A 26,932-nucleotide genomic window follows, 5' to 3' on the forward strand; every position below is an offset into this window, starting at 1 on the left:
TTCAAAAAAGCTCAGTGCATACGTATTACTGTATTCCCTGTTTTCTCAAGATGAGGAAACTGAGAAGGAATGTGAGTAACTCACTCAAGGTCATATAGACAAAAAATGGCAGAGCCAGAGTTTGAACCTAGGTCTATCAACAAAGATTGCTCTTTTAGCCCCCCGCCTCGACTGCCTCATGGTAAATAGTGGTATTAGCATATAGCAATACTGTCAAAGTTATAGAGTACAATATGCAAATAATTGCTACTGGATAGTGTTTTCTTCCTACATAAAATTATACATGATTTAAAAGGCAATTGTACATAGTATAAACTCAGTAAAATGCTGTATACGAAACAGTATTACCATTTACAGCCACTTTTATAATATCAATTATATATCAATTATAGTTAATTTGTATCTGTAACCAATAATGTTATCTCAAAAGGCCATTCCTGGAATGTTGCCTTTTTTTTGAGACAGGGTCTCCCTCTGTGGCCCAGGCTGGAGTGCAGTGGCACAATCAGGGCTCACTGCAGCCTTGGCTTTCTGGCTCAAGCCATCCTCCTGCATGAGCCCGCAGTAGCTAGGACTGCCACCGCACCTGTTTAATTTTTTAGATTTTAGTAGAGATGAGGTCTCATCATGCTGCCCAGGCTGGTCTCAAACTCCTGAGCTCAAGCCATCCTCCCACCCTGACCTCCCAAAGTGCTCGGATTACAGGCATGAGCCACCACAACTGACCTGGAATGTTGCATTGAGAATATGTGGCATCTCTGAAAATACTAGGTGATTACTTAGATACAGGGTTAAAAGAAAAAAGCAGGATGTAAAATTATACATATGATACCAGTTTTGTTAAAAATATGTGCGTGTATTTTATATGCATAGAAAAAATAGGAAGGAAGTGCCCCAAATCTTTCACAGAAATTGTGATTGGATGGTTGGATTACAAGAGATTTTTATTTTTTCCTTGATACTTGAGGCCAGACCAAGATGTGAGGGTGAAGGGTACTTGAGACAGGTTGGTAGCTTGGCAGTGCTGCAAACTGGTGTCCTCTGAATTTTTGTTCCACATTTTTAAGTGGGACAGGGAGAAACTGGTTACCAATTGATAAGTAATGTGTACAAATATGGATTAACTTCCTGGTTCATTCCCACAGACCAAAGTAGAATACCTGCTCTTTGGCAGGAGCAGTGGGGAGAGGAAGCAAATTATTTCCCACTTCTCTATTGCTCTTATTCTTTCTTTGTAAAATTCCAAACCCTACAGTTTATTGAGAAACGTCTTAGTTTAAAATGTAAATGCTAAAATAAGTTACTAATTCCTAGCCCTTTCACTGGTATAATTGGGGTTTTTGCATTTCAGCTGACTGCTACATTCACGGTACAAAAATACTGCACAGGGAGAGGCTGATGGCAGTGAGGAACAGTTTTGTTTGTTTCTTTAATTATTACATTTCTCTCTTCCTCATGTTTTGCCAGTGACATAAGGCGTCCTGTGAGGAGTCCTGTGTTAACTGGCCCCGCGTTTCCACTTAAACCTAGGCATGTCAGCACCCTTTTCTCATTCGAGAAAAATTAGAAAATACACAAAGAATGACTTTCCAAATAACAAGGGGAAATTTTTTTAAATTATTATTTTTTAAAGCTGCAAAGAATGAACATCTGAAAGATCTCATGGGCCTGGGTTCTCTAGGAGTTGGCGGTAATAACACAATCACCCAATCATCTGCTGGTGGCCAAAAGGAAAGCCCTTATCAAAAAGGTGTTTAGGAGCCTGGAGTCATAGCTCTTATCTCTGATGAGAGGCTGTGCACGCTCTAAGGTGAGGTGGCCTGGTGCAGCCCCCTGGAGAGTGTTTTTAAGTTCTTGCAGTGACAAGCTGTCACATTTTCTTTTTGCTTCATCCAGATGCACAAATCGAAGCAACTAAAGTCTGAAAGGGAATGAAATGCCCTGAGCCAGTATCTGTAACCTGCGGGTGACAACTTGAGAGCAACAAGTGACTGGGTTTAAGATGATCTCCTTTTAAAGGCGTCTTTAAAGTAAAAGGAAGCATGTGTGTTAGGGATCCACGTGCATGTGATGAACCACATAGAGCAGTGAGGTAGTGCAAATGGAAAAATCAGTCGCGGGAACATGGGGTGAGGAGGTAGTGAGATGGCACGAGGCTACAGCACATGCGTGAATGCAAAGGCGCACGCCACAACACCCGGCTCATTTTCGTATTTTTTGTAGAGACAGAGTTTCACCAGGTTGCCCAGGCTGGTCTCTAGTTCCTAGGTTCAAGCAATTATCCTGCCTCAGCCTCCCAAAGTGCTGAGATGGAAAGGTGTGAGCCATTGCTCCTGGCCACCATCTCTCAAAAAAAAAAAAAAAAAAAAAAAGGTATGATGGCTCCCTCCTGCATCCCTACACTTTGGGAGGCAGCTGTGCTGCAGCCTGGGTGACAGAGCAAGATTCTGTCCCTTAAAGAAAAAAAATTTAAGTCTTCCAACCCCTGAATATGGAACGTCTTTCCATTTACTTATGTTTTCTTTAGTGTTTTGTTTGTTTGTTTGTTTTATAAGATTGTGTTATCTGCAAATAGAGATAGTTTTGCTTCTCCCATTCAATTCTGGGTGCCTTTTATCTTCTTTTCCTGCCTAGTTTCCCTGGCTAGAACCTCCAGTACAGTGTGGAATGGAAATGGTGCCGGGTGGCTTATGCCTGTAATACCAGCACGTTGAGAGACCAAGGTGGGCAGATTGCTTGAGCCCAGGAGTTTGAGACCAGTCTGGGCAACATGGTGAAACCCCATCTCTAAAAAAACAAAAAAAACAAAAATTAGCCAGGCATGGTCAAGCATGCCTGTAGTCCCAGGTACTCTGGAGGCTGAGGTGAGAGGATCGCCTGAGCCTGAGAGGTCAAGGCTACAGTGAGCTGAGATTGCCTCACTGCACTCCAGCCTGGGTGATAGAGTGAGACCCTGTATCAACAAAAAAAAAAAAAAGAGGCGGGGGAAGTGGTAAGAGTAGACATTCTTGTCTTTTTTTCTGATCTTAGAAGGAGAAAGCATTTATTCCTTCATCATTAAGTATGATGTTAGCTGTGGGTTTTTCACACATGCCGTTATTGGGTCGAAGAAGCTTCCTTCTATTCCCAGTTTGTTGAGTGTTTTTATCATGTAAAGTTGTTAGATTTTGTTAAATGCTTTAGTTCTGTGTCTGTTTAGATGATCATGTGGTTTCTGTCCTTTATTCTGTTAATAATATTGTATTATATTAATTGAGATTCACATGTTAAACCAACCTTGCATTCTTGGGATAAATCCCACTTGATCATGGTGCACAATCCTTTTGTATGCTCTTGGATTCAATTTCTTGTATTTTCTGGAGGATTTTTACATCTAAAATAATAAGAGATCTCGGTCTGTAGTGTCCTTTTCTTGTGATATCTTTGTCTGATTTTGGTCTCAGGATGATACTGGCCTTGTGGAATGAATTAGAAAGTATTCCTTTTTCCTCTATTTTTGTGCAGTTTATGGAAAATTAGTATTCTTCTTTTTTTTTTTTCCCCCGAGACAGAGTCTCACTCTGTTGCCCTGGCTGGAGTGCAGTGGCATGTTCTTGGCTCACTGTAACCTCAATCTCCAGGGTTCAAGTGATTCTCGTACCGTGCCAGGCTAATTTTTGTATTTTTAGTAGAGATGGGGTTTCACCATGTTGGCCAGGCTGGTCTCAATCTCCTGACCACAAATGATCCACCACACCCAGCTAATTTTTGTATTTTTAGTAGAGATGGGGTTTCACCATGTTGGCCAGGCTGGCCTCAAACTCCTGGCCTCAAGTGATCCTTCAGCCACGGCCTCCCAAAGTGCTAGGATTATAGGCATGAGCCACTGCACCAGCCCTACTTTCCAATTTTTAGAAATCTATCCCAGTGCCTTTTCTATTTATCATGGGTTTGTTTTTTTTTTTTTTTTTTTAACCATCTTTCCCCTAGATTGATGATATATTTAACGAAATCAAATTTGGTGAATATGTGGACACTGGAAAGCTAATCGACAAGATCAACTTGCCAGATTTCCTCAAAGTGTACCTTAACCACAAGCCACCTTTTGGTAACACCATGAGTGGCATCCACAAAAGTTTTGAGGTGCTCGGTTATACCAACTCCAAAGGGAAAAAGGCCATTCGAAGAGAGGACTTCCTGAGACTGCTCGTTACTAAAGGTAAGCACATACATCAGGATGTCTGGTAACACGCTGGGGCCATTCCCAGTGTGGAGAACTGTGTTTGGGGAGCCAGCCCTTGTGAGAGCTCCAACTTTCATGAAAGAGGTGATTTGACCGGATTGGAGCCATGAGGGGTCTGGCTGACCCAACTGCATCCCTGGCAAGTACGAGGTAATGGGAGGGACCTGGAGCTAGAAAGCAGAAGAATGTGATTTGTGATGCAGCTACCTGAGCCTCAGCAAGACTTGTCATCCTCACTTGTAAAATGGGAATAAAAACGCCAGCTGATCCATCTCCCTGGGCTGTCATAAGATTTGTGTTGGGGCCGGGTGCAGTGGCTAATGCCTATAATCCCAGCACTTCGGGAGGCCGAGGAGGGCGGATCGCTTGAGGTCAGAAGTTCAAGACCAGTCTGGCCAATGTGGTGAAACCCCGTCTCTACTAAAAATACAAAAATTAGCCGGGTATGGTGGCATGTGCCTGTAATCCCAGCTATTGGGGAGGCTGAGGCAGGAGAATTGCTTGAACCTGGGAGGTGGAGGTTGCAGTGAGCCAAGATTGTGCTACTGCAGTTCAGCCTGGGTGACAGAGGGAGACTGTCAAAAAAAAAAAAAAAGAAAAGAAAAAAAAATAATTTGGATTGCATTTGTGAAACGCAACCACACCAAAGTAAACTTTTTAATTTTTACCTACTATGTTTATCATTATTGTACATGAGGATGTCAAGTAAACTCTCAGGATGACAGTTTCATCTTAGTCCTAGTGGGTGGTTCTGAAAAGAGGGAATTTGAAATGAAGCAGAGCCTGGTCCCCGCAGCATGCTGCCCTGTTTCTCTACGCCCGCCCCACGTATGTTCCCTGCCTGGAGGACCCTGTTTAACACCATTAGGAAGCATATGTGACAGTATCATGGGACTCTAGATCATTTCTGTGTCTAAAGAAAAGGGGCTGGGCACAGTGGCTCACACCTGTAATCCCAGCAGTTTCAGAGGCTGAGGCAGGAAGATCACTTGAGCCCAGGACTTCGAGACCAGCCTGGCCCAATGTAGCAAGACTTCATCTCCACCAGAGAAGTTCTTGTTGTTTTTGTTGGGTTTTTTTTTTTTTTTTTTTTTTTTTTNAGGCTGAGGCAGGAAGATCACTTGAGCCCAGGACTTCGAGACCAGCCTGGCCCAATGTAGCAAGACTTCATCTCCACCAGAGAAGTTCTTGTTGTTTTTGTTGGGTTTTTTTTTTTTTTTTTTTTTTTTTTTTGAGACGGAGTCTCGCTTTGTCGCCCAGGCTGAACTGCAGTGGTGTGATCTCAGCTCAGCTCACTGTGACCTCTGCCTCCAGGGTTCAAGCAATTCTCCTGTCTCAGCCTCCCAAGTAGCTGGGATTACAGGCATGCGCTACCACACCCGGCTAATTTTTGTATTTTTAGTAGAGATGGGGTTTCACCATGTTGGCCAGGTTGGTCTCAAACTCCTGACCTCAAGTGATACGCCCACCTTGGCCTCTGCAAGTGCTGGGATTACAGGCATCAGCCATCACACCCAGCCTAAACTTTTTTTTTTTAATTGAGTAAAAGAAAAAAAAATAGTGGGATAATTCTCTTTAAGACCTCTGAATAATCACCCTAAGCCCTGACAGTATGCTTAGCCTCAAGAGCTAAACAACCACCTTCTTACTCTTTGATACACAGGTGAACACATGACGGAGGAGGAGATGTTGGATTGCTTTGCTTCACTGCTTGGCCTGAATCCCGAAGGATGGAAATCTGAGCCTGCAACCTCCTCTGTCAAAGGTACCCTGGCTGGCTTTGTCTGGGCATGTAGCTGTGGTTCACTAATTTGTTGTAGACTTAAGTACATTTATTTCTCCTGATTGGTGCAAGCCACTCTCCCTAAGACTGCACATAACAAAGTAAGTCTGTTGGGAATCCCACATGAATAAGTTATGAAAAGAACAGTGAGTGGTGGCTTTTGTTCCCGCACTCTGTCCGTCCTTTTGTTTCTTCTGGGCTTATTTTCCCTTTGTTCCACTGACCTGTCATCTTGCCAGCTTGGGTGGGTGAATATTGGCCACCAGTAGAGGATCCAGTTTGACAGCTGTTTCAGAAGAAGAGGTATGTCAAGAGAGACTTGGGGGCCAGGCACCATGGCTCATGCCTGTTATCCCAGCACTTTGGGAGGCCAAGGCAGGAGAATCGCTTGAGGTCCAGAATTTGAGACCGGCCTGGGCAACATAGCGAGATCCCATGTCTATAAAAAATAAAACAGGCTGGGTGTAGTGGCTCACACCCGTCATCCCAACGCTTTGGGAGGCTGAGGAGGGTGGATCACTTGAGGTCAGGAGTTTGAGACCAGCCTGACGAACATGGTGAAACCCCGTCTCTTCTAAAAATACAAAAATTAGCCAGGTGTGGTGGCACACACCTGTAATCCCAGCTACTTGGGAGGCTGAGGCAGGAGAATCACTTGAATCCAGGAGGTAGAGGTTGCAGTGAGCCGAGACCACACCACTGCACTCTAGCCTGGGTGACAGGAGCAAAACTCTGTCTCTAAATTAATTAATTAATTAATTAAAGCAAAACAAAACAATTAGCTGGCCATAGTGGTGCGTGCTTTTTGTCCCAGCTACTCAGGAGGCTTAAGTGGGAGGATGACGGGCCCAGGTGTTCACGGCTGCGGTGAGTTAGGATCGTGCCACTATACTCCAGCCTGGGCAACAGAGTGACAGCTTGTCTCAATTAAAAAAGAGAGAGAGAGAGAGAGAGAAAGATTTGGAGAAGGAGAGAGCATCAACTTGGGCAGCACAAGCCTAGCTGCAAGCTGCCAAAACTTTCAAGTTTTTAAAGATCATCATCATGTCCCTTCCTGCTATAGCCTAAGTATTTTTCACCTTCTTTTCGTGCACTGGACCTGAAGTTAGGGCTGTGACCTTCAGCTCAGGAGGAACCAATCTAAACGGCTCTTCTAGGCTTGCTGGTGCAGGAGCAACTCTGCTGACAAGCCCGGGGGTGGTCAGATCCCACCACCATTACCAAGACTGAGGAGGGTACAAAGACCCCTCACCCATTCCCCTTTTCCCTCTCCTTTTATTGTCCATTCCCCACGTCAAATTAAAGTCCCTGAACTCATTCCAGAATCTAGTAGCTAACAGGTCATTCCCAACCTGCAAGTTCTCCCTACCCCATTCCTTTATGTACTTCGGATCTCAGGATGTACCTTTCCCGATTGTTACATATTTCTGCTGTGTTTAATCAATCATACCATGTGGTTAAGGCTTTCCAGTAAGGTTTGCAGAGATTTGGTTAACAGTGTTCTGTTCTGTAAAGGAGAGATTTTTAAGCAATTTCCACCCAGAGTTTTTCAAGGAATCAAAGCCAAATCACAGCACAAAGCCCCTCTTGTTTTTGTTTAGTAGCATTTCCTTGTGTTTTTGGAAAATCCTTCTGAGTTAGAAACATAATCATTGAGGCGGGGTGCAGTTGCTGTGATCCCAGCGCTTTGGGAGTCTGAGGTGGGAGGATCACTTGAAGCCAGCAGTTTGAGACCAGCCTGGGCAATACAGTGAGACCCCATCTCTAGGAAAAATTTTTTTAATGAACTGGGCATGGTGGCGTGTGCCTGTGGTCCCAGCTACTCGGGAGGCTGAGGTGGGAGGATCACTTGACCCCAGGAGTTCAAGGCTGCAGTGAGCTATGATCGTGTCACTGCTCTCCAGCCTGGGCAACACAGCAAGGCCCTGTCTCAAACCCTCCCCCCACCCAAAAAAGAAAGAAACATAATCATCGTGAAGGCATTTGGTGTTCTGTTCTTGTTTTGGCTAGGCTCAGAAATTTGCCTTGAAGAAGAACTTCCAGACGAAATCACTGCAGAAATATTCGCGACTGAAATTCTTGGCTTAACCATTTCAGAAGATTCTGGCCAGGATGGTCAGTGAAATTACCAGGAATGTTTAAATCACAAAGGACTTTGGGTGTGTGTGCATGCACGTGCGTGTGTTTTCCATGAGGCACTGCTTTTTATGCATTTCCCTCCCCACTCTCATCTTTAGAACATTTAGACATTAAAGCAAATTTCTGGTGAGCAATGGAATTCACAAAGTTGGACATTCCACTGTTTCTGAAATAGAAAAGTAGGCGGAGGCGAGAAAAACCCTGGCAGCTGGATGTACACGGTGGCTGGATCTCTGGGTCTCTGGCGATGCTGCCTGGATGGGGTTTGCACGAGATACAGAGGGGGGCGTGGTCTTGGGGAGCAGAGAGGTCCTCAGCCAGCAGCAGGCCTTCCTCGAGACACGTATGGTCCAGGGAAATGATGGTCCATGGCCTCATCCCCTTTCCCTGCAGGGCCGCCTGGACCCTCCGCCCAGTGTGGCCCAGTGTGGATCACCTCTGCCTGTTGTGGGGCTGGGGTTGGGGTGCCGGGTGCACCGGGCTTCTGAGAGTCCCAGATTGTGGCTTCTTATCAGCAGCACACCCAAGTGGTGGTGTGTGGCCGTTACAAAGAGCATCACTGACCATGCTTAACCCTGCTGCCAGCTGCCAGGAGAATGCAGGAGCCCCTCTGAGCCCCCCCGAACCCGTTCACACTGCACCTGGGCCAGAAACCACAGAGCAGCCCCGCCCAGCAGAGGCCAGGGCCTCCCTCGCACCCACACTCACCAGCGTGGTGGCTTGGCTGCCTCACACTCCGCTGGGCCGCAAAACATGTAGTAGGCAAAAATAGGGGCCGGTTCCCCAGTTCTGGGACATTTAGGGGACGTTACTAAGTTTATAGCAGTATTTTGGCCTTGAAAATCACATAGCATTGTAGTGCGAACAGATGAGAGTTGGTCTGACTTTAGAGTGTTGTCATCCGTTCTGAGGCCTCATTCAGGCAAAGGTGCCAGATGTCATTCTCCAACACACTCCGTCCAACACACCCCCCAGAGCAGCTTCTTCCCCAGAGAAACTAGCATCTGAGATAACATTTCTGATCCACTTAAAGTGCCTTTCTCTGAAGGAACATTCTGTGGCAGAGAAACAGAATAACAACCACATCCTTACTCATGCACGAAGCCCCCTCCACTACATGGGGTCCAGCTGGAAATCTGGCATGGTCTTTGGAACGCCTTGGAACATGGAAGGGAACTGTCTACCCCAAACCAGGCTGTGTCACTGTGACCTTGGGGCAGACAGCACGGGCCAAGGTTCTGCTGGCGCCAGCTTGTCAGATCATGTCACCAGGGCTTTGCAACCTAATTTACATTTTGTTCTTTTTAAAAAACATGAAAAGAAAAACAAGCTTTATGAATCAATTTTGCAGCTGCTGAGGGCTTAGGAGATCTAGTATCAAGCCAGTTAAAAAGTTCCTGGGGACATTTGAGGGAACAAGAAACTCTGAAATGACTTGTTCTCTTCAAAAAATAACTCAGAATTGGATACTGTCTCACACCAACCAGGGGCTTCGTTCATTGAGTCTGGCGCCCTCTGATTTGGTTCTGATTGATGGCTTGTATTGGAATTGTCTTGAGCAGAACCGACCTGTGGTTAGTTGGACCCACTCTGGCGGGTTCATTAAGCTGGGACACTGCCTAGCGCAGCCAGATGCTCTCTTTCTCTGTCCATCCAGCCTCAGCATCTCCTTTGGAGTCAGAGAGCGGGGAGGTGGAGGTCCTGGTTATGGATTGTGGTTAGGGTTGTGTTCACTGAGGAGACCAAGATCACCATGGACAGCAGGATTGGCATGAACGGCATTCCCACCCCACACCCAGCCCAGCCTGGCCGGGGGACCCTTCTTACCTGGGGACCTCTTTCTGCAGGTGTTTGTGGGTTTTTTGGTTTTTTGTTTTTGAGATGGAGTCTTACTCTGTCACCCAGGCTGGAGTGCAGTGGTGCGATCTTGGCTCACTGCAACCTCCGCCTCCTGGGCTCAAGTGATTCTTGTGCCTCAGCCTCCCGAGTAGTTGGGATTACAGGCATGTGCCACCAGCCACCACACCCGGCTATTTTTTTTCTTTTTCTTTTTCTTTTTTTTTTTTTTTTTGAGACAGAGTCTCGCTCTGTCGCCCAGGCTGGAGTGCAGTGGTGCAATCTCGGCTCCACTGCAATCTCCATCTCCTGGATTCAAGTGATTCTCCTGCCTCAGCCTCTCGGGATACAGCTGGGATTACAGGCATGCACCACCATCCCGGCTAATTTTTGTATTTTTAGTAGAGATGGGATTTCACCATGTTGGCCAAGCTGGTCTCGAAATCCTGACCTCAGGTGATCCGCCTGCCTCAGCCTCCCAAAGTGCTGGGATTACAGGCATGATTCCACCACTGTGGCGAAGGTGCTTGCATTTTGTTGTCTCCTGACTTCCTTGACAAAGGCAGGGCGCAGTCAAGTGCCCTTTTCAGCTCCAGGAGGGCCTCTTCACCTCCCATCAGGGCAGGCCCAGCCTGGTGGCCGCACAGATGAGAAAAGGGAGCCCCCAGCGGCCCGGTTCCATCAGCAGGAAAGAGGGCGCAGTGCAGAGAACTCAGGCTCCCGGCAGTAGGGGTGGCAAGGCAGCGACAACAGGGAGAGCAAAGAAGAGAGCATCATGGAGCTCGCTTGTGCTTCACACTTAGGGACTAAATGCTGAACACAAAAACACTGTGATGCTCCTTTGCAGAAAGATTCCTGTGCGTTTCACGTGGGGCCTGTGGCCGGCTGACTCTCACATCGCGGTTTGTGAGTTCTGAATCTGGAACCGCCAAGAGCCTCCCCAGTGCCAGCTCTCTGCTCCAGACCCCCGGTCCCACCTGCAGGTGAGGGCCTCGCCCGCACAGTGTCTGCGCTGGGAGCCCATGGACTTGCCACGCTCCTGTTCGGCTTCTGCAACTTTCTAGCCACCTGTGCGCCTTGGGTGTGGCTAAGCTCCTAGACCTCAGTTTCCTCCTGGAGCAACTCCTGCGGTGGTAGTGCGGATGAGAAGAGATGGTGCAAGTAAAGCGTTATTGGCACAGGGTAGAGCTCCAAATATGACAGCAGCTATTATTATCACAGCAGAAACTGTGCCTGAGAATCAGGAAGACATTTGGTACGAATTAACCTCTCCCAAACCCAGAGTTTGAGCAAGAGTTAGCGTTTGCTCAAATAGGGGTCTCTCCTAGTTTTGATGATGAGCTCTCAACAGGTATTTGTGGAATGATGGAATCAATGAACTTGAAGCCTCCGTACTCTTTTCTTTTCTTTTTTTTTTTTTTTTTTTTTGTCGTTCTGTCACCCAGGCTGCAGTGCAGTGGCATGATCGTGGCTCATTGCAACATCCACCTCCCAAGTTCAAGCGATTCTCCTGCCTCAGCCCCTCCCAAGTGGCTGGGATTGCAGGCCTGCACCACCACACCTGGATACTTTTTGTATTTTTAGTAGAGATGGGGTTTCACCATGTTGGCGAGGCTGGTCTCAAACTCCTGACCTCAGGTGATCCACCCACCTTGGCCTCCCAAAGTGTTGAGATTACAGGCATGAGTCACTGTGCCCAGCAGCTCCGTGCTCTTTTCATAGCTGACTTAGCTTTGGAATGAAGACCAATGGCAGGTCCTCACAGGGCCCTCATCAGGGTGGGCAAACCTCCCCTGTCAAAGGCCAGGGAGTAAATATTGAGGCTCTTGGGGCCAAAGGGCCTTGGTGGTGACTTCCTAATCCTGCCACTGTAGTGCAAAAGCCCCCAGGGTTAACACAGAAAGAATGCCTGTGGCTGCCTCCCAGTCCCGATTTCCCTGTGGACATTGACATTTGGATTTCATGATAATTTCCACATATCACGGAATATTATTCGTCTTTTGTTTTTCTTTCAGCCATTTAAAAATGTGAAACCCGGCTGGGCGCGGTGGCTCAAGCCTGTAATCCCAGCACTTTGGGAGGCCGAGACGGGCGGATCACGAGGTCAGGAGATCGAGACCATCCTGGCTAACACGGTGAAACCCCGTCTCTACTAAAAAATACAAAAAACTACCCAGGCGAGGTGGCGGGCGCCTGTAGTCCCAGCTACTCGGGAGGCTGAGGCAGGAGAATGGCATAAACCCGGGAGGCGGAGATCGCAGACAGAGCGAGACTCCGTCTCAAAAAAAAAAAAAAAAAAAAAAAAAAGAAGTGAAACCCATTCTTAGCTCGGAGACCTGCAAACACAGGCGTCAGCCTAGATTTGTCCCGCAGGGTGTAGCTCACCACCCCCAACTGTGCCTCGTAGGCCAAGGGCACTCATTCCAACAGATTTCCACAGATACTACAAATCTGGACCAAACACCTGACCAGCACGCTTCAGAAAAATGTCAAGGTCATGACAGACAAGGAAAGAGGGAGAAACTCTCACAGACCAGAAGAGACAGAATCATGACAACTAAATGCAATGTGGACACCTGGATCCATTCCTGAAACAGAAAGGACATCAGTGGAAAAACTGGTGAAATCCAACTAAAGTCTATGGTTTAGTTGCTAGTGTTGCACCAATATTAATTTCTGAGTTTTGGGCAGGGTGCAGTGGCTCACACCTGTAATCCCAGCACTTTGGGCAGCCGAGCTGGGAGGATAACTTGAGCCCAGGAGTTCAAAACCTGCCTGGGCAACATAGGGAGACTCCCATCTCTACAAAACATTTTTTAAAAATTAGGTGGGCATGGTGGAGCCTGCCTGTGGTCTCAGCTACTCGGGAGGCTGAGGCCGGAGGATCGCTTGAGCCTGGGAGGTTAAGGCTGTAGCGAGCCGTGATCGCACCACTGCACTCCAGCCTGGGTGACAGAGTGAGATCCTATCTCAAAACAAAATTTCTGAGTTTTGCTCAGTGTATCACGGTTGTGTGAGATGTTCACATTAGGGAAACTGGGTGAGGGGTCTAGGGAACATGGCACTATCTTGGCAAGCCTAAAATCATTTCAACATAAAGATTTTAAAAAATGAAATCTGTACCACCTTTCTGACTCAGTCACCCCTGAATTATTTCCACTATCTGCCCTGTGCCTTTCAATTATTGAGCAAACGCTCCTGCCGGCGCCATAGCACCTGGGTGCCCTCGCTCACTGCCTGGCCTGTGCAGACCCAGCCTTCTGCTGTGCTTCGAGGTGATGCAAACAAAAAGGTCTTTTTTTAAACATCTGTGTCCTCAAGCTGTGGCTGCCTGAGACACTGGTGTTTTCGGCTTGAGCGTGTTCTTTAGGGATTTGGCCAGCAGTTCCCCTGCGGGTAGCTATTTCCAAATTGACTGTAATAAATAGATGCCAGGCGCTGGGAGTTGACGGCAGTTGCCACCCTGCTCATATGTCATGTAACCGCCCTCTGCTAGCTTAGCTGGAAGGAATATAAAAAAAAAAAAAGAAAACAAAAGCCGGTTGATGCAACACTGTTCAGCGGCAGTGCGATGCTGACTGGTGGGACAGTGAACTGCGGCTCTCCGCGCCCCGAAGCTTGTGTTCTCCGGAGTGCACTGATGCCAAGGTGGACTCGCGTTTGTCAGTGCCCAGGCGAGAGGCATCAGCTCCAGGAAGGTCGTTGTCCAGCACTGGCGTCACTGCCCTCCCTGGGAGTGTGAAATCGCAAGTGGTGCCATGAGGCAAGGGTGGGGCATCAGTACCGAAGCTGCCCCCACTCAAAAGGGCTCGGACCATGGCCGGGCGCGGCGGCTCACGCCTGTAATCCCAACACTTTGGGAGGCCGAGGCGGGCGGATCACGAGGTCAGGAGATCAACACCATCCTGGCTAACATGGTGAAACCCCGTCTCTACTAAAAAAAAAAATACAAAAAATTAGCCGGGCGTAGTGGGGCAGGCACCTGTAGTCCCAGCTACTCGGGAGGCTGAAGCAGGAGAATGGCATGAACCTGGGAGGCGGAGCTTGCAGTGAGCCGAGATCACGCCACTGCACTCCAGCCTGGGCAACAGAGCGAGACTCCGTCTCAAAAAAACAAAACAAAACAAAACAAAACCAAAAGGGCTCGGACCATCATCTGAGGCCCCCTCCCCATGTCCTCTTGTTGTTTTGATTGGAAGTCATAAAACACATCAGTGTAAACATAGTATTTATTTTTGCATATCTTTTTAAAGCTGCATGTCTTTAAAGCTGGTGAAGTTTTTTGAGGGGGAACAAGTTTCATGACCACAGCCAGGGCAGGCTCCGGTGAACACTTCATGCCACCTGGATGTGCTGCAGACTGCACCACCCCCAGCCCACCAGCCAGACTGACTGCCCTGGAGAAGGGACAGTGGGTAGTCCCCTGGGCCTGGACCACAACTGTCCCTGCACCCGCGAGGGGATGGGGGAGCGGGGCACATACCCCCTAGATGCGCGGGTGGCCGCCGTCCCCCTCCCCTGGAAGCATCTCATTTATTCCTTTATGATCTGAGCGAGATGGGGCTGGAAGAAGTGGCTGTAATCCTAGCTCTTTAGGAGGCCAAAGTGGGCAGATCACCTGAAGTCAGAAGTTTGAGACCAGCCTGGCCAACATGGCAAAATCCCATCTCTACTAAAAATATAAAAATTAGCCAGGTGCGGTGGCATGTGCCTGTAATCCCAGCTACTTGGGAGGCTGAGGCAGGTTAACCTGGGAAGCAAAGGCTGCAGTGAGCCGAGATGGCACCACTGCACTCCAGCCTGGGTAACAGAGCCAGTCTTCATCTAAAAATAGAAAAAAAAAAACCTGTGAGAGATGGACTTCATTTATTTACCCACTCACGAATTCAACAAACGCTGACTGTGTGCTGGGCACCGCGTGAGGGCTGCCTATCTGGGGTGAACAAGAGAGTGGCTGTTGTCTTTAGGGGGCTCATGTGAAACAAACACATTAACGTAAACTTGCAAACGGAGGTCAGAGCCACGAGGGAAAAGCCCGGCCCCTGTGAGAGGGATTCCCTAGAGAGGAGAATGTTCCAGAGGGGGCCAAGTGAGCCAAAGCTGGGAGCTGCAGAAGAGCCAGATGCATTCAGTGAATCAAAGGTTTGTACAGTCAACCCTGGGGAATACTGCAGGCTCCAGACAAGGCATCTAGAATGACCTCTAGTGTTCCTTTACCACTGCCATTGTATGATTCTTCCTCATGAGTCTTAGTAGGAATGTTTCATTTGGAAAGTGGGTAAGTGGCCAGGTGCAGCGGCTCACACCTGCAATCCCAGCACTTTGGGAGGCTGACGTGGGAGGATTGCTTGAAGCCAGGAGTTCGAGACCAGCCTGGGCAACACAGCAAGACCCCGACTCTATTAAATTTAAAAAGAAAAAATAAAGGAAGTGGGTAGGAAGAGTGGAGGCTGGCCAAGTGTTCCAAGTGGAAGATCTGGCCACTTCTCATTTCTTCATATCCCAGGGCCCTGATGTGGGATAGGCGGCCACTCAGAGGGTCCCAGGAAAGACCAGCCCCAAAGTCAGCATGTTCCTGCCCGTGACACCAGCCACAGATTGAATGGCTCACAGTGGGTTTCAGCCCCACAGACTTTAAGTCCTTGAGTTGGCACTTTTTCATGCTTTTGAGTTTTCCAGGGATTTCAAGTTTTTAAAAATGAAATCAGCTGGGCACCATTGCTCATGCCTGTAATCCCAACACTTTGGGAGGCCAAGGCAGGAGGATCGTTTGGGCCTAGGAGTTCGAGACCAGCCTGGGCAACATGGTGAAGTCCCGTTTTTATAAAAAATACAAAATTTAGGCTGGGCACAGTGGCTCACACCTGTAATCCCAGCACTTTGGGAGGTTGAGGTGGGCGGATCACCTGAGGTCAGGAGTTCGAGACCAGCCTGCGCAACATGGTGAAATCCTGTCTTTACTAAAAATACAAAAATTAGCTGGACGTGGTGGCACGCACCTGTAATCCCAGCTACTCAAGCGGCTGAGGCAGGAGAATCGCTTGAATTTGGGAGGTGGAGGTTGCAGTAAGCCAAGATTATGCCACTGCACTCCAGCCTGGGTGACAGAGCAAGATTCCATCTCAAAAAAATAAATACAAAATTTAGCTGGGCATGGTGGCACGAGGCTGTGGTCCTAGCTACTCAGGAGGCTGAGGTGGGAGGATCACTTGAGCCTGGAGAAGTTGAGGTGCAGTGAGCTGTTTTGCACCACTGCACTTCAGCCTGGGCAGCAGAGTGAGACCCTGTCTCAAAGAAGGAGAAGGAGAAGGAGAGAGGGACAGTTTCAATTTGATGTCAATCATGATCTTTGGTTTGCAGTAACAGAAATTGACTCCGCTTAGCTTAAGTGGAAAAGGACTTGATTTCAAAGCTACCAGGCAACTCACAGAATCAATAGAGATACTGGAGAAGCAAGCCCTGGAGATGAATGGGAACAAAAGGATGCCAGGATGCCCCAGTGGTGCTGCCATCCCTGAGCACTCGATCCTCCAATCCTGTTAAGCTTTCCAATGGCCATGTCTGCTGTGAGTCATTTCTCCATTGTCCTTACCTTCCTCAAACCTCAAAGTCAAAATCAGTCCCACAATGAGATCCCACTTGACCTCCACTAGGATAGCTAAAAAATTTAAAAGACAGTAACAAGTGTTGGCAAGGATGTGGAGAAGTTGCCACATTACCGGTGGAAGTGTAAAAGGGTGCTGCTGCTTTGGAAAGCAGCTTGGCAGTTCCTCAAAATGTTAAATATAGAATTACCATATGACCCAGCAATTACCTTCCTAGGTATGTAGCCAAGATAAGGGAAAATATACACCCACACATAAAGACCATTATGTATATTAGTGTTCATAGCAACATTAATCATAGTAGCCAAAAGGTAAGGTAAGACCAGGCACAATTGCTCATACCACAGATCATAGATCCTGGCACTTTGGGAGGCCAAGGTGGGAGAATTGCTTGAATCCAGTAGTTCAAAACTTCACGACTAGCCTGGGCAAGAGAGACCTCATCTCTTAAAAAAAAAACACACACACACACACAAGGCCAAACATGGTGGCTCACGCCCGTAATCCCAGCACTTTGTGGGGCAGAGGCAGGTGGAGCACCTGAGGTCAGGAGTTTGAGACCAGAGCCCGGCCAACATGGTGAAACCCCATCTCTACTAAAAATGCAAAAATTAGCTGGGCATGGTGGCTTGAGCGTGTAATCCCAGATACTTGGAAGGCTGAGGCATGAGAATGGCTTGAACTTGGGAGGCAGAGGTTTCAGTGAGTTGAGATCTGGCCACTGCACTCCAGCCTGGGTGACAGAGCGAGACTCCGTCTCAAAAAAAAAAAAAAAAAAAAAAGAAAAGAAAAACAAAAAGTAGAAACAACCCAATAACCATCAACGAAAGAATGGAAAAATCAATTGTGGTATATCTATACAATGGAATATTATTTAGCTATAAGAAGAAATGATGTATTAATACATGCTACAAGATAGATGATCTTTGAAAACATGCTAAGGGAAAGAAGCCAGACCTAAAAGGCCACATATTGTATGACTCAATTTATGTGAAACCATAGAGACCAGTGGTTGCCAGGGGCTGTGGGGAGGGGAGACGGAGAGTGACTGTTTAATGGGTACAGGGTTTCTTTTATGGATGATGAAATGTTCTAAAATTGATTGTGGTGACAGTTGCACAACTCTGTGAATATGCTAAAAACCACTGAATTATATACTTTAAAAGGGTGAATTTTATGCTGCATGAATTATATCTTAATAAAACCATTATTTTTTAAAAATCAACTGACTAGACCATCCACCATCCATGCCTAAAGTTGGAACCCATGCCCAGACTTAACTGGGCCCCCAGTTAAGAGCGAGACAGACCCCCTTTAGCTCCTGTAGCGGGGTGGGGAGGGGCTGCCTCCACCCACAAAGGCTCACCCAGAACTGGGAGGGTGTTTAGATGCTGAACCGGCGGAATCACTCCACATGTGGAGATTACAGGGGAAGAAATCTGGGCAGCCTTCTAGATCCCTGGCCTAAGAATGTACCGAGCCTGTGTGTAGAAAGATTCCAACTGTTAACTCCAAGTCACTGTGTCATCCAGACTTTCTGCATTTAGAAAATGCTAATAATTTGGGACCTCACTGAGCTCCACCAACTGCATGCTGCTAAATGCTTATCAACCAGCTCTGGGTGGGAAAGAGGAGAGGGGCCTGACATATAGCACTTGCCAATTTCCATAGTGTAAATATTCCCATTAGAGCTGATTTCAAACTATCAGCATGATGACATATGTGGAGTCCAGAAGCCCAGTTTCCCCAATTGGGAGAGCTGAGTTCTGGCCACAACTCTGCTAAGTGGCTGGGCAGCTATTGATTGTAGCTTTCTTTTCTGTAAAAGGAGGGAGGCGGCCTTGATGGTGTTTTTTGTGCTTTGCTTCACAGCCTTTCTGTTCCTGTGTCAGAGGAAGGGAGTATATTTCATTCTGTGGTTGGAGCTTTCTCCTTAAAGCTTTGCCTCTTTGCTAGGCCTGGCTAATGACCTGCTCCCTAAACACCAGAGCACCTCTGTTTATGAAACCACAGGCTGCTGCTGCTGCCACTGCAAGTTGCTAGGCTGCAGAGACTCACTGAGGCTGGGCCTGCACACGCCTCACAATTACACATCTCTGTTCCAGAGATGGAAACCTCCTCCACCCAGCAGTGGTGAACGAGCCTCCAACCCAGAGGAACAGCAGCAGGAGTGGATGGAGACTTGAATTTAGAAAGCCAGAAAAGGGGAATAGTTTGACTTTAGTCCCTAGCGAGGATTATTACATAGTAATGATGTTTAATCATTATGATGATTATAATGACGACGTGAGCAATTGTACAGGTCCTTTAACAAATTTAGTCGTGTGTCACTTAACGACGAGGATATGTCCTAAGAAATGCATTGTTGGGGCCAGGTGCGGTGGCTCACACCTGTAATCCTAGCACTTTGGGAGGCCGAGGCGGGTGGATCACGAGGTCAGGAGATTGAGACCATCCTGGCTAACACGGTGAAACCCTGTCGCTACTAAAAATACAAAAAATTAGCTGGGTGTGGTGGCGGGCACCTGTAGTTCCAGCTACTCGGGAGGCTGAGGCAGGAGAATGGCGTGAACCTGGGAGGAGGAGCTTGCAGTGAGCCGAGATGTGCCACTGCACTCCAGCCTGGGTGACAGAGTGAGACTCCGTCTCAAAAAAAAAAAAAAAAAAAAGAAATGTATTGTTGGGGCAATTTTTTTCATTTTTTTAAAGAGACAGAGTCTCATTCTGTTACTCAGGCTGGAGTGCAGTAGCACAATCACAGCTTACTGCTGCCTTGAACTCCTGGGCTTAAGCGATCCTTCCACCTCAGCTGGCCGAGTAACTGGGATTACAGGAGTGCACCACCACACCTGGCTGATTTTCTTTTTTTTTTTTTTTGATCTTTTTTTTGTAAAGAGTAAGTCTGGCTATGTTGCCCAGACTGGGCTTGAACTCCTGGCCTCAAGTGGTCCTCCTACTTTGGCCTCCAAAGTGCTGGGAGTACAGGTGTGAGCCATGGTGCCCAGCCCAGGCAATTTCATCAGTGTGCAAACAGCATGGAGTGTGATTACACAAACCCAGATGGTGTCACCTCCTGTATACCTAGGCTAGATGGTAGAGCCTACTGCTCCTACGCTACAAACCTGTGCAGCCTGGGAATCCTGTACTGTACTGCACTGAATTCTGTAGGCAATTGTAACACAGCGGTAAGGGTCTGTGTATCTAAACATTTCTAAGCATAGAAAAGGTAGAGTAAAACTACAGTGTAAAACATAAAAAATGGTCCCTCTGCAAAGACACTTCCCGTGAATGGATCTTGCAGGCTAGAACTTGCTCTGGGTGAGTCAGTGAGTGGTGAGGGAATGTGAAGGCCCAGGACATTACTATCCACTACAATAGGCTTTACAAACATAGTACACTTCCGCTGCATTAGATTTATTTTAAAAATAGAGTTAGAGCCAGGTGCGGTGGCTCATGCCTGTAATCCCAGCACTTTGGGAGGCTGAGGCGGGTGGATCACCTGAGGTCAGGAGTTCCAGACCAGCCTGACCAACATGGTGAAACCCCGTCGCTACTAAAAATACAAAAATTAGCCAGGTGTGGTGGCAGGCGCCTGTAATCCCAGCTACTTGGGAGGCTGAGGCAGGAGAATCGCTTGAACCAGAGAGGCGAAGGTTGCAATGAGCTGAGATCATGCCATTGCACTCCAGCCTGGGCAACAAGAGTGAAACTGCATCTCAAAAAATAAAAAAATAAAAATAAAAAAATAAAGTTAGGCTGGGCATGGTGGCTCACACATGTAATCCCAGCACTTTGGGAGGCTGAGGCAGAAAGACCCTTTGAGCTCAAGAGTTTGAGACCAGCCTGGGCAACAAAGCGAGACTCCCATCTCTACAATAAAGAAAAAAAAAAAAAAGCGTGGTGGCATACACCTGTAGTCCCAGCCTCCTCAGGAGGCTGAGGATGGCTTGAACCAGAGGGTCAAAGCTGCAGTGAGCCATGATCCTGCTACTGCACTCCAGCCTGGGCAATAGAGTGAGACCCTGTCTCAAAAAAGTAAATAAATAAAAAATAGCTGGGCATGGTCGTACACACCTGTGGTCCCAGCTACTCAGGAGGCTGAGGTAGGAGGCTTACTTGAGCCTGGGAGGTGGAGGCTGTAGTGAGCCTTGATCCTGCCACTGCACTCCAGCCTGGGCAGAGTGAGACCCTGTCTCTAAATAAATAAAGTAATTGTGGGAGCAAGACCCTGTCTCTAAATTAATGAATGAATTTAATTAAAGTAATTGCACTCTGATGTGAGGATGGATCCAATGTCGTCAGCTCCGTTACAATTTTCTGGGACCACCGTCGTATATGCAGTGGCTGACTGGAACATTGTTATGTGGCACACTTCCGTCCTTTCTGATGTAGCACTTACTGTGTAGCGACACTGTTGTAAGTGCTTGACAGATAGTGTGTGTAATTTTCTTTTGTTTTTTTGTTTGTTTGTTTGAGACGGAATCTCACTCTGTTGCTCAGGCTGGAGTGCAGTGGCACGATCTCCACTCGCTGCAAACTCCGCCTCCCGGGTTCATGCCATTCTCCTGCCTCAGCCTCCCAAATAGCTGGGACTACAGGCGCCCGCCACCACGCCCGGCTAATTTTTTGTATTTTTAGTAGAGATGGGGTTTCACCATGTTAGCCAGGATGGTCTCGATCTCCTGACCTCGTGATCCGCTCGCCTCCACCTCCCAAAGTGCTAGGATTACAGGCGTGAGCCACCTCGCCTGGCCTGGTGTGCGTAATTTTCGTAAGAACCCTATGAGATGGGTGTAGTTATTTTCATCCCCATTTTACAGATGAGACACAGAGAGGTTAAAACATTTGACACAGCCATAACTAACTCACTTCTGTGACCCTGGAATCTCTCTTTTACTCTTTTCTTTTCTTTTCTTTTCTTTGACACAGAGTCTCGCTCTGTTACCCAGGCTGGAGTGCAGTGGTATGATCTCTGCTCACTGAAACCTCCATCTCCCGGGTTCAAGTGATTCTCCTGCCTCAGCCTCCTGAGTAGCTGGGATTACAGGCACACGCCACCACGCCTGGGTAATTTTTGTATTTTTAGTAGAGACAGGGTTTTGCCATGTTGGCCGGTCTGGTCTTGAACTTCTCACCTCAGGTGATCTGCCCACCCACCTCAGCCTCCCAAAGTGCTAGGATTACAAGTGTGAGCCATTGCACCTGGCCTTTCATTCTTTTAATATACCTAGAATAATAGTAAACATATGTAGAGAGCTTGACTTCCAGTTTCTGGTAAACAATTAGACTAACTCTCGAAGTAACTAAAAATGCTAGGAAAAGTATTTGAAAATATGCTAAAAGCCCCTATGTGCTGACTGTAAGAAAGAAGACAGTGAGAAATTAGGCCAAAATTGAAGGAAAAAAACGCTGAAAGGTAATCTGGGAAGGAAGCCACTTTAACTTGTGCCAGCGCTAGCATATTTGAACTTGACCATGAATGGTTTTATGGGGCAAAAGGCCAGAAAATTAGGCTGGGCATGGTGGCTCACGCCTGTAATCCTAGCACTTTGGAAGGCCAAGGCGGGCGGATCATGGGGTCAGGAGATTGAGACCATCCTGCCTAACATGATGAAATCCTGTCTCTACTAAAAATACAAAAAAAAAATTAGCCAGGCGTGGTTGCGGACACCTGTAGTCCCAGCTACTCAGGAGGCTGAGGCAGGAGAATGGTGTGAACCCGGGAGGCAGAACTTGCAGTGAGCCAAGATTACGCCACCGCACTCCAGCCCGGGCAGTGACAGAGCAAGACTTTGTCTCAAAAAAAAAAAAAAGGCCAGAAAATTAAAGAATTAAAGTCCATGACTCACACTAAGTGGGAGTCCTTTCCCATGATAATTTGGGCCTTGTCGGACTCCACCAATGGTATGCTGGTAAATGTTCAACCACGAGCTCTGGCTGGGCCTGGGGAAGGAGGGTCCTGATGTATAGATCATTTGCCAATTTCCATGGTGTAAATACTCCCACCACAGCTGATTCCAAACTCTCAGCATGAGGTCACTGAACACAGCGCTGGGAAGCAGAGGCCTGTAAACCACCTGCAGCACAACCCTGACTCCACCCTCAGACTACAAGGAGTCAACCAGTCTGGCACAGTTGTGTGGCCAGTATTCACATCACCTGAGTGGTCAGGGACTCACAAACCCTGAACTTGGATTAAGGTCATCCCAGACTAGCGGTGACCTGAGGAGCCTGGCAGAAGCCAATATAAATTATCTCCGGGGAAGGCCTCAAATTATCCCTATGAATAAATTTTAAAATAGTGTCCAGAATGGTCAAAGAGACCCAGGCATATAACAAGGAACTATGACACCATGAGCAAGACCTAGCAGAAACAGACTCTCGAAGATGTCAAATATTAGAATCATCAGACACAGGCTGTAAAACTACTGTGCTTTGTTGAAAGAAAGAAGTGTAAAAATACCTGCAGGAGACAGGAAACTACTAAAAGTGACATACTAGATTTACAAAGGACATTTGAAGAAAGCTTTATGGTTTTTATCAGGGATCAAAATCACAAATACCTTCAGGGGCCAGAGAGGTAATACAAATGAGTAAAGTGGCTATGAGTGCACTGGTGACCCAGAGAATTCTCTTTGAAAAATACAGGGTCCTTCAGCTCTAGCCAATGGGTGCCATGTGGCACTGAGGGTCCAGTTTGCAGGTCTGCTGGTTCTAGAGAAGCTGGGTATTTATTTATTTTTCCTTCCTTCCTTCCTTCTTTCTTTCCTTCCTTCCTTCCTTCCTTCCTTCCTTCCTTCCTTCCTTCCTTCCCTCCCTCCCACCCTCCCTCCTTCCTCCTCCCTCCCACCCTCCCTCCTTCCTCCTCCCTCCCTTCCTTCTTCCTTCCCTCCCTCCCTCTCCTCCTCCCTCTTTCTGTTTTCTTCTTTCGTTCTTTTCTTTCTTCTCTCTCTCTTTCTTTCGTTCCTTCTTTCTTTTCTTTCCTTTCTTTTCTCTCTCTCTCTCTCTTTCCTTCATGCAGTGGCATGATCTTGGCTCATTGCAGCCTCTATGTTCTGGGCTCAAGCCATCTTCCCACCTCAGCCTCCTGAGCAGCTGGGGCTGCAGATGCGCACAACCACAACTGGCTATTTTTTGAATTTTTTGTAGAGATGGGGTTTCACCATGTTGCCCAGGCTGGTCTCAAACTCCTGGCCTCTAGCAATCCACCCTCCTCGGCCTCCCAAAGTGCTGGGATCACAGGTGTGAGCCACCGCACCCAGCCTAGATTTCTTTTTATTATGATCAAATACACATAAAATTGACCATTGTAACCATTTAACAGTGTACAATTCAGTGTCATTAAGTACATTCACACTGTTCTGCAACCATCACCACTATCTCATCCCAGAACTTTCCTATCACTCCAAAAGGAAACCCCACATCCGTTAGCAGTCACTCCTGTTCTCCCCTCCCCCTTGCCCCTGGTAACCACCAATCTGATGTCTGTCTTTATGGATTCGCCTAGTTTTAGATATCTCCCACAAATGGACTTCTTTATCCTTTTGTGACCGGCTTCTTTCACTTAGCATGTTTCAAGGTTCACCCATGTTGTAGCATGTATTCATTCCCTTTCATGGCTGAATAATATCCCGTTGTGTGGATAGACACATTTATCCGTTCCTCAGTCACTATCTGAATTCTGACATAATATTTTCCTATTTTAAATTTTAAGATACATCTTTTTAAAGTTTCGTGTGGCCCAAAGCACCTATCTATTGATCTCACATATCTCTGTGAGATCTGTTTTATGACCTGCTCTTGCATATTTTCCCAGAAAATTCTCGGAATGATTCTCTGAAGTATTTGTTCTTTTATTTTCTCTTTTCTTTTCTTTCTTTCTTTCTCTCGCTCGTCTCTTTCTTTCTTCCTTTCTTCCTTCCTTTCTCTTTCTTTCTTTCTTTCTTTTTATTTATTTATTTCAGTCTTCCTCTGTCGCCCAGGCTGGAGTGCAATGGCATGATCTTGGCTCACTGCAACCTCTGCCTCCCAGGTTCAAGCGATTTTCCTTCCTCAGCCTCCCGAGTAGCTGAGATTACAGGCCCGTACCAGCGCACCCAGCTAATTTTTGCATTTTTAGTAGAGACGGGGTTTATCTATGTTGGCCGGGCTGGTCTCAAACTCCTGACCTCGTGATCTGCCCACTTCGGCCTCCAAAGTACTGGGATTACAGGCATGAACCACTGCATCGGCTTTTTTTTTTTTTTTTTTTTTTTTGATACGGGGTCTCACTCTCTCCCAGGCTGGAGTGCAGTGGCTCGATCTCCGCTCACTGCAACCTCCGTCTCCCAGGTTCAAGCGAGTCTCCTGCCTCAGCCTCCCGAGTAGCTGGGATTACAGGTGTCCACCACTGCGCCCGGCTAATTTTTGTATTTTTAGTAGAGACGGGGTTTCACCCACCATGTTGGCCAGGCTGGTATCGAACTCCTAACCTCAAGTGATCCGCCCGCCTCGGCCTCCCACAGCGCTGGGATTACAGGCATGAGCCACCGCGCCCGGCTGGTATTTGTTTTTTTCTTCATTTTTCACGTCAGGAGTTTGAGTTTCAGAATAGTAAAAAGAAATGCCTAGGAAAAGGCCTGCGGTCCCGCCATTTCCTCAGTAGCGTTTTCCCCAAAGACCAAACCCTCCGGGGGAAACGTCTAGAATGAGTGACAGTTTAAGGCTGCAACCTTGAACTTTCCCGGGACTCAGTTTCCCCAGCTGTGAAATGGCTGCTGTCGGGCTCTCATCTCCAGGCCCGGGGCGCTGACATTTGGGCCACTCTCGGTCTCCCAGTTCATTCTGGGAGCGCATTAGCTCTGGTCCAGCCGGTTCCGCAGCTGAACACCAAGATGCGGCACCCAGGTTACCCTGATCATCGCAGATTCCTCCCCAGGGCTCTGTTGGGAGGCCTCAAAAGCCCTCCTTGTAGATGGGACCAGCCCCTAGTACCCGCTAGGGCCATTTGGGCAATAACAGCGCCTGGTCTCAGTCTGGTACTGAAGTCAGGAGTGGCTTAAGGTGAAATCGTGGTCCTCCGGTGAAGCTCAGCGAAGACCCTCTCGCCTTGTTTATGACAAGGCAACTTCTAAGGGGACAGGGGCGGGAGGAAGAGTCCCTGTTACGATGCTGATCATCATTCAGCTTTTGCTGAGCATAAAACTCTTTAGTACGCAAGGTCGAGAGTCTCTGGTAGTCCGCCTGGCCCCAGGCACCTTCCTACAACCCCAGTTTTCCAAAAGGACAAAGCCTGGGGCAGGCGACGTTCTAGCTCGCATTTGAACAGGGCCGTGGGCCAGCAGAGATGCGCGATGCCCAACTCTTTCCAAGAGCACCTCGCGTCCCGAACCGGCGCCTTCAACTCGGAGAAGTCAAGAGACCTGCAAGAAACTTGCACTACTGCACCCGCCGCCGCGCTCCGGGGGCAGGGCAGGGGCAGCTGGGCTGGGTCCCGGGGAACGCATCCCCCCCGCCCCGCAGACCGGCTGTCTCCGGTGGACCCCTCGGCACCTGCGGCCTCCGAGGAAGGGTCTGCGCACACGTCCGCACGCCCGCCCCCGCCGCGCGCCCGGAGCCGGGGGTCGCCGTGCACCCTTCGGCACCTCCCCGGGAGGGCGTGCGGGGCGTCCCCTCTGGGGGCGCAGGAGGCCCGGTGGCGCTGCCCGGTGGCCGCGGCGCCCGGAGGCCGCACTGCCGGCGGCGGCGGCGGCGCGGCTCCCCCTGCTCGGTGCAGCTGCCGCCCGGCGCTTGCGCACTGGGCCGGGCGCGCGGCGGCCCCGGGCTTTGTGTGTGTGTGTGTGTGTGTGCGTGTGTGTGTATGTGTGTATGTGTGTGTGAGTGTGTGCGTGTGAGAGTGCGAGTGTCTGTGCGCGAGTGAGTGAGCGGCGGGCGGGCGCGAGTGTGGCCGCCGCGGAGCGCGAGCAGGACCCGGCGGGCGCGCTCCCCAGCCTCCGTCTCCCCGCCGGAACCATGTCGGGCAGGTCGGTTCGAGCCGAGACCAGGAGCCGGGCCAAAGATGATATCAAGAGGGTCATGGCGGCGATCGAGAAAGTGCGCAAATGGTAAGCGGAGACACCCGCCGCCCGCCGCCTCCCCGGCCACCCCGAGCCCGAGCGCGGCTCCGGAAAGCCGCGGGGCGCAGCGCCCCGGTCGCCTGCCCTGGCCCGGCCCCGCCGCGGGCCCCGGGACTTGGCGAGGGCGGGCGGGCGGCGCGCGAGCCGGGTCACCTGCGCCAGGCGGGGGCCGCGGCCGCTGCCCAGGTGCGCTCGCGCCTGTCGCCCACCTGGCGCGGCGGTGGCGGCGGCCCGGAGGCGGCGGGCGCCGGGG

At 48.6% G+C, this 26,932-nt stretch overlaps 2 protein-coding genes across 5 annotated transcripts in view; both read left to right on the top strand.

Annotated features, from left to right (window-relative positions):
• Positions 1-8,287, top strand: part of WDR66 (WD repeat domain 66) — a 114,038-nt gene extending 105,751 nt beyond the window's left edge. For both annotated transcript variants that reach the window (XM_025402109.1, XM_025402110.1), the window contains 3 exons: positions 3,970-4,198; positions 5,886-5,987; positions 8,016-8,287. In XM_025402109.1, the coding sequence (XP_025257894.1) occupies positions 3,970-4,198; positions 5,886-5,987; positions 8,016-8,128 (444 nt within the window). In that variant the 3' untranslated portion in view covers positions 8,129-8,287. The remainder of the gene's footprint in view (positions 1-3,969; positions 4,199-5,885; positions 5,988-8,015) is intronic.
• A 17,237-nt stretch (positions 8,288-25,524) lies between these two features.
• Positions 25,525-26,932, top strand: part of BCL7A (BCL tumor suppressor 7A) — a 41,288-nt gene continuing 39,880 nt past the window's right edge. The window contains exons 1-2 of one of the 3 annotated variants that reach the window (XM_025403519.1): positions 26,391-26,403; positions 26,445-26,667. In XM_025403519.1, coding sequence (XP_025259304.1) covers positions 26,576-26,667 — 92 coding nt within the window. In that variant the 5' untranslated portion in view covers positions 26,391-26,403; positions 26,445-26,575. Of the gene's footprint in view, positions 26,668-26,932 lie in introns of all 3 variants that reach the window. The other 2 variants (XM_025403518.1, XM_025403520.1) reach the window with 2 other exon arrangements.

Source organism: Theropithecus gelada, chromosome 11 (assembly GCF_003255815.1).
Source record: "Theropithecus gelada isolate Dixy chromosome 11, Tgel_1.0, whole genome shotgun sequence".
Classification (NCBI taxonomy): domain Eukaryota; kingdom Metazoa; phylum Chordata; class Mammalia; order Primates; family Cercopithecidae; genus Theropithecus; species Theropithecus gelada.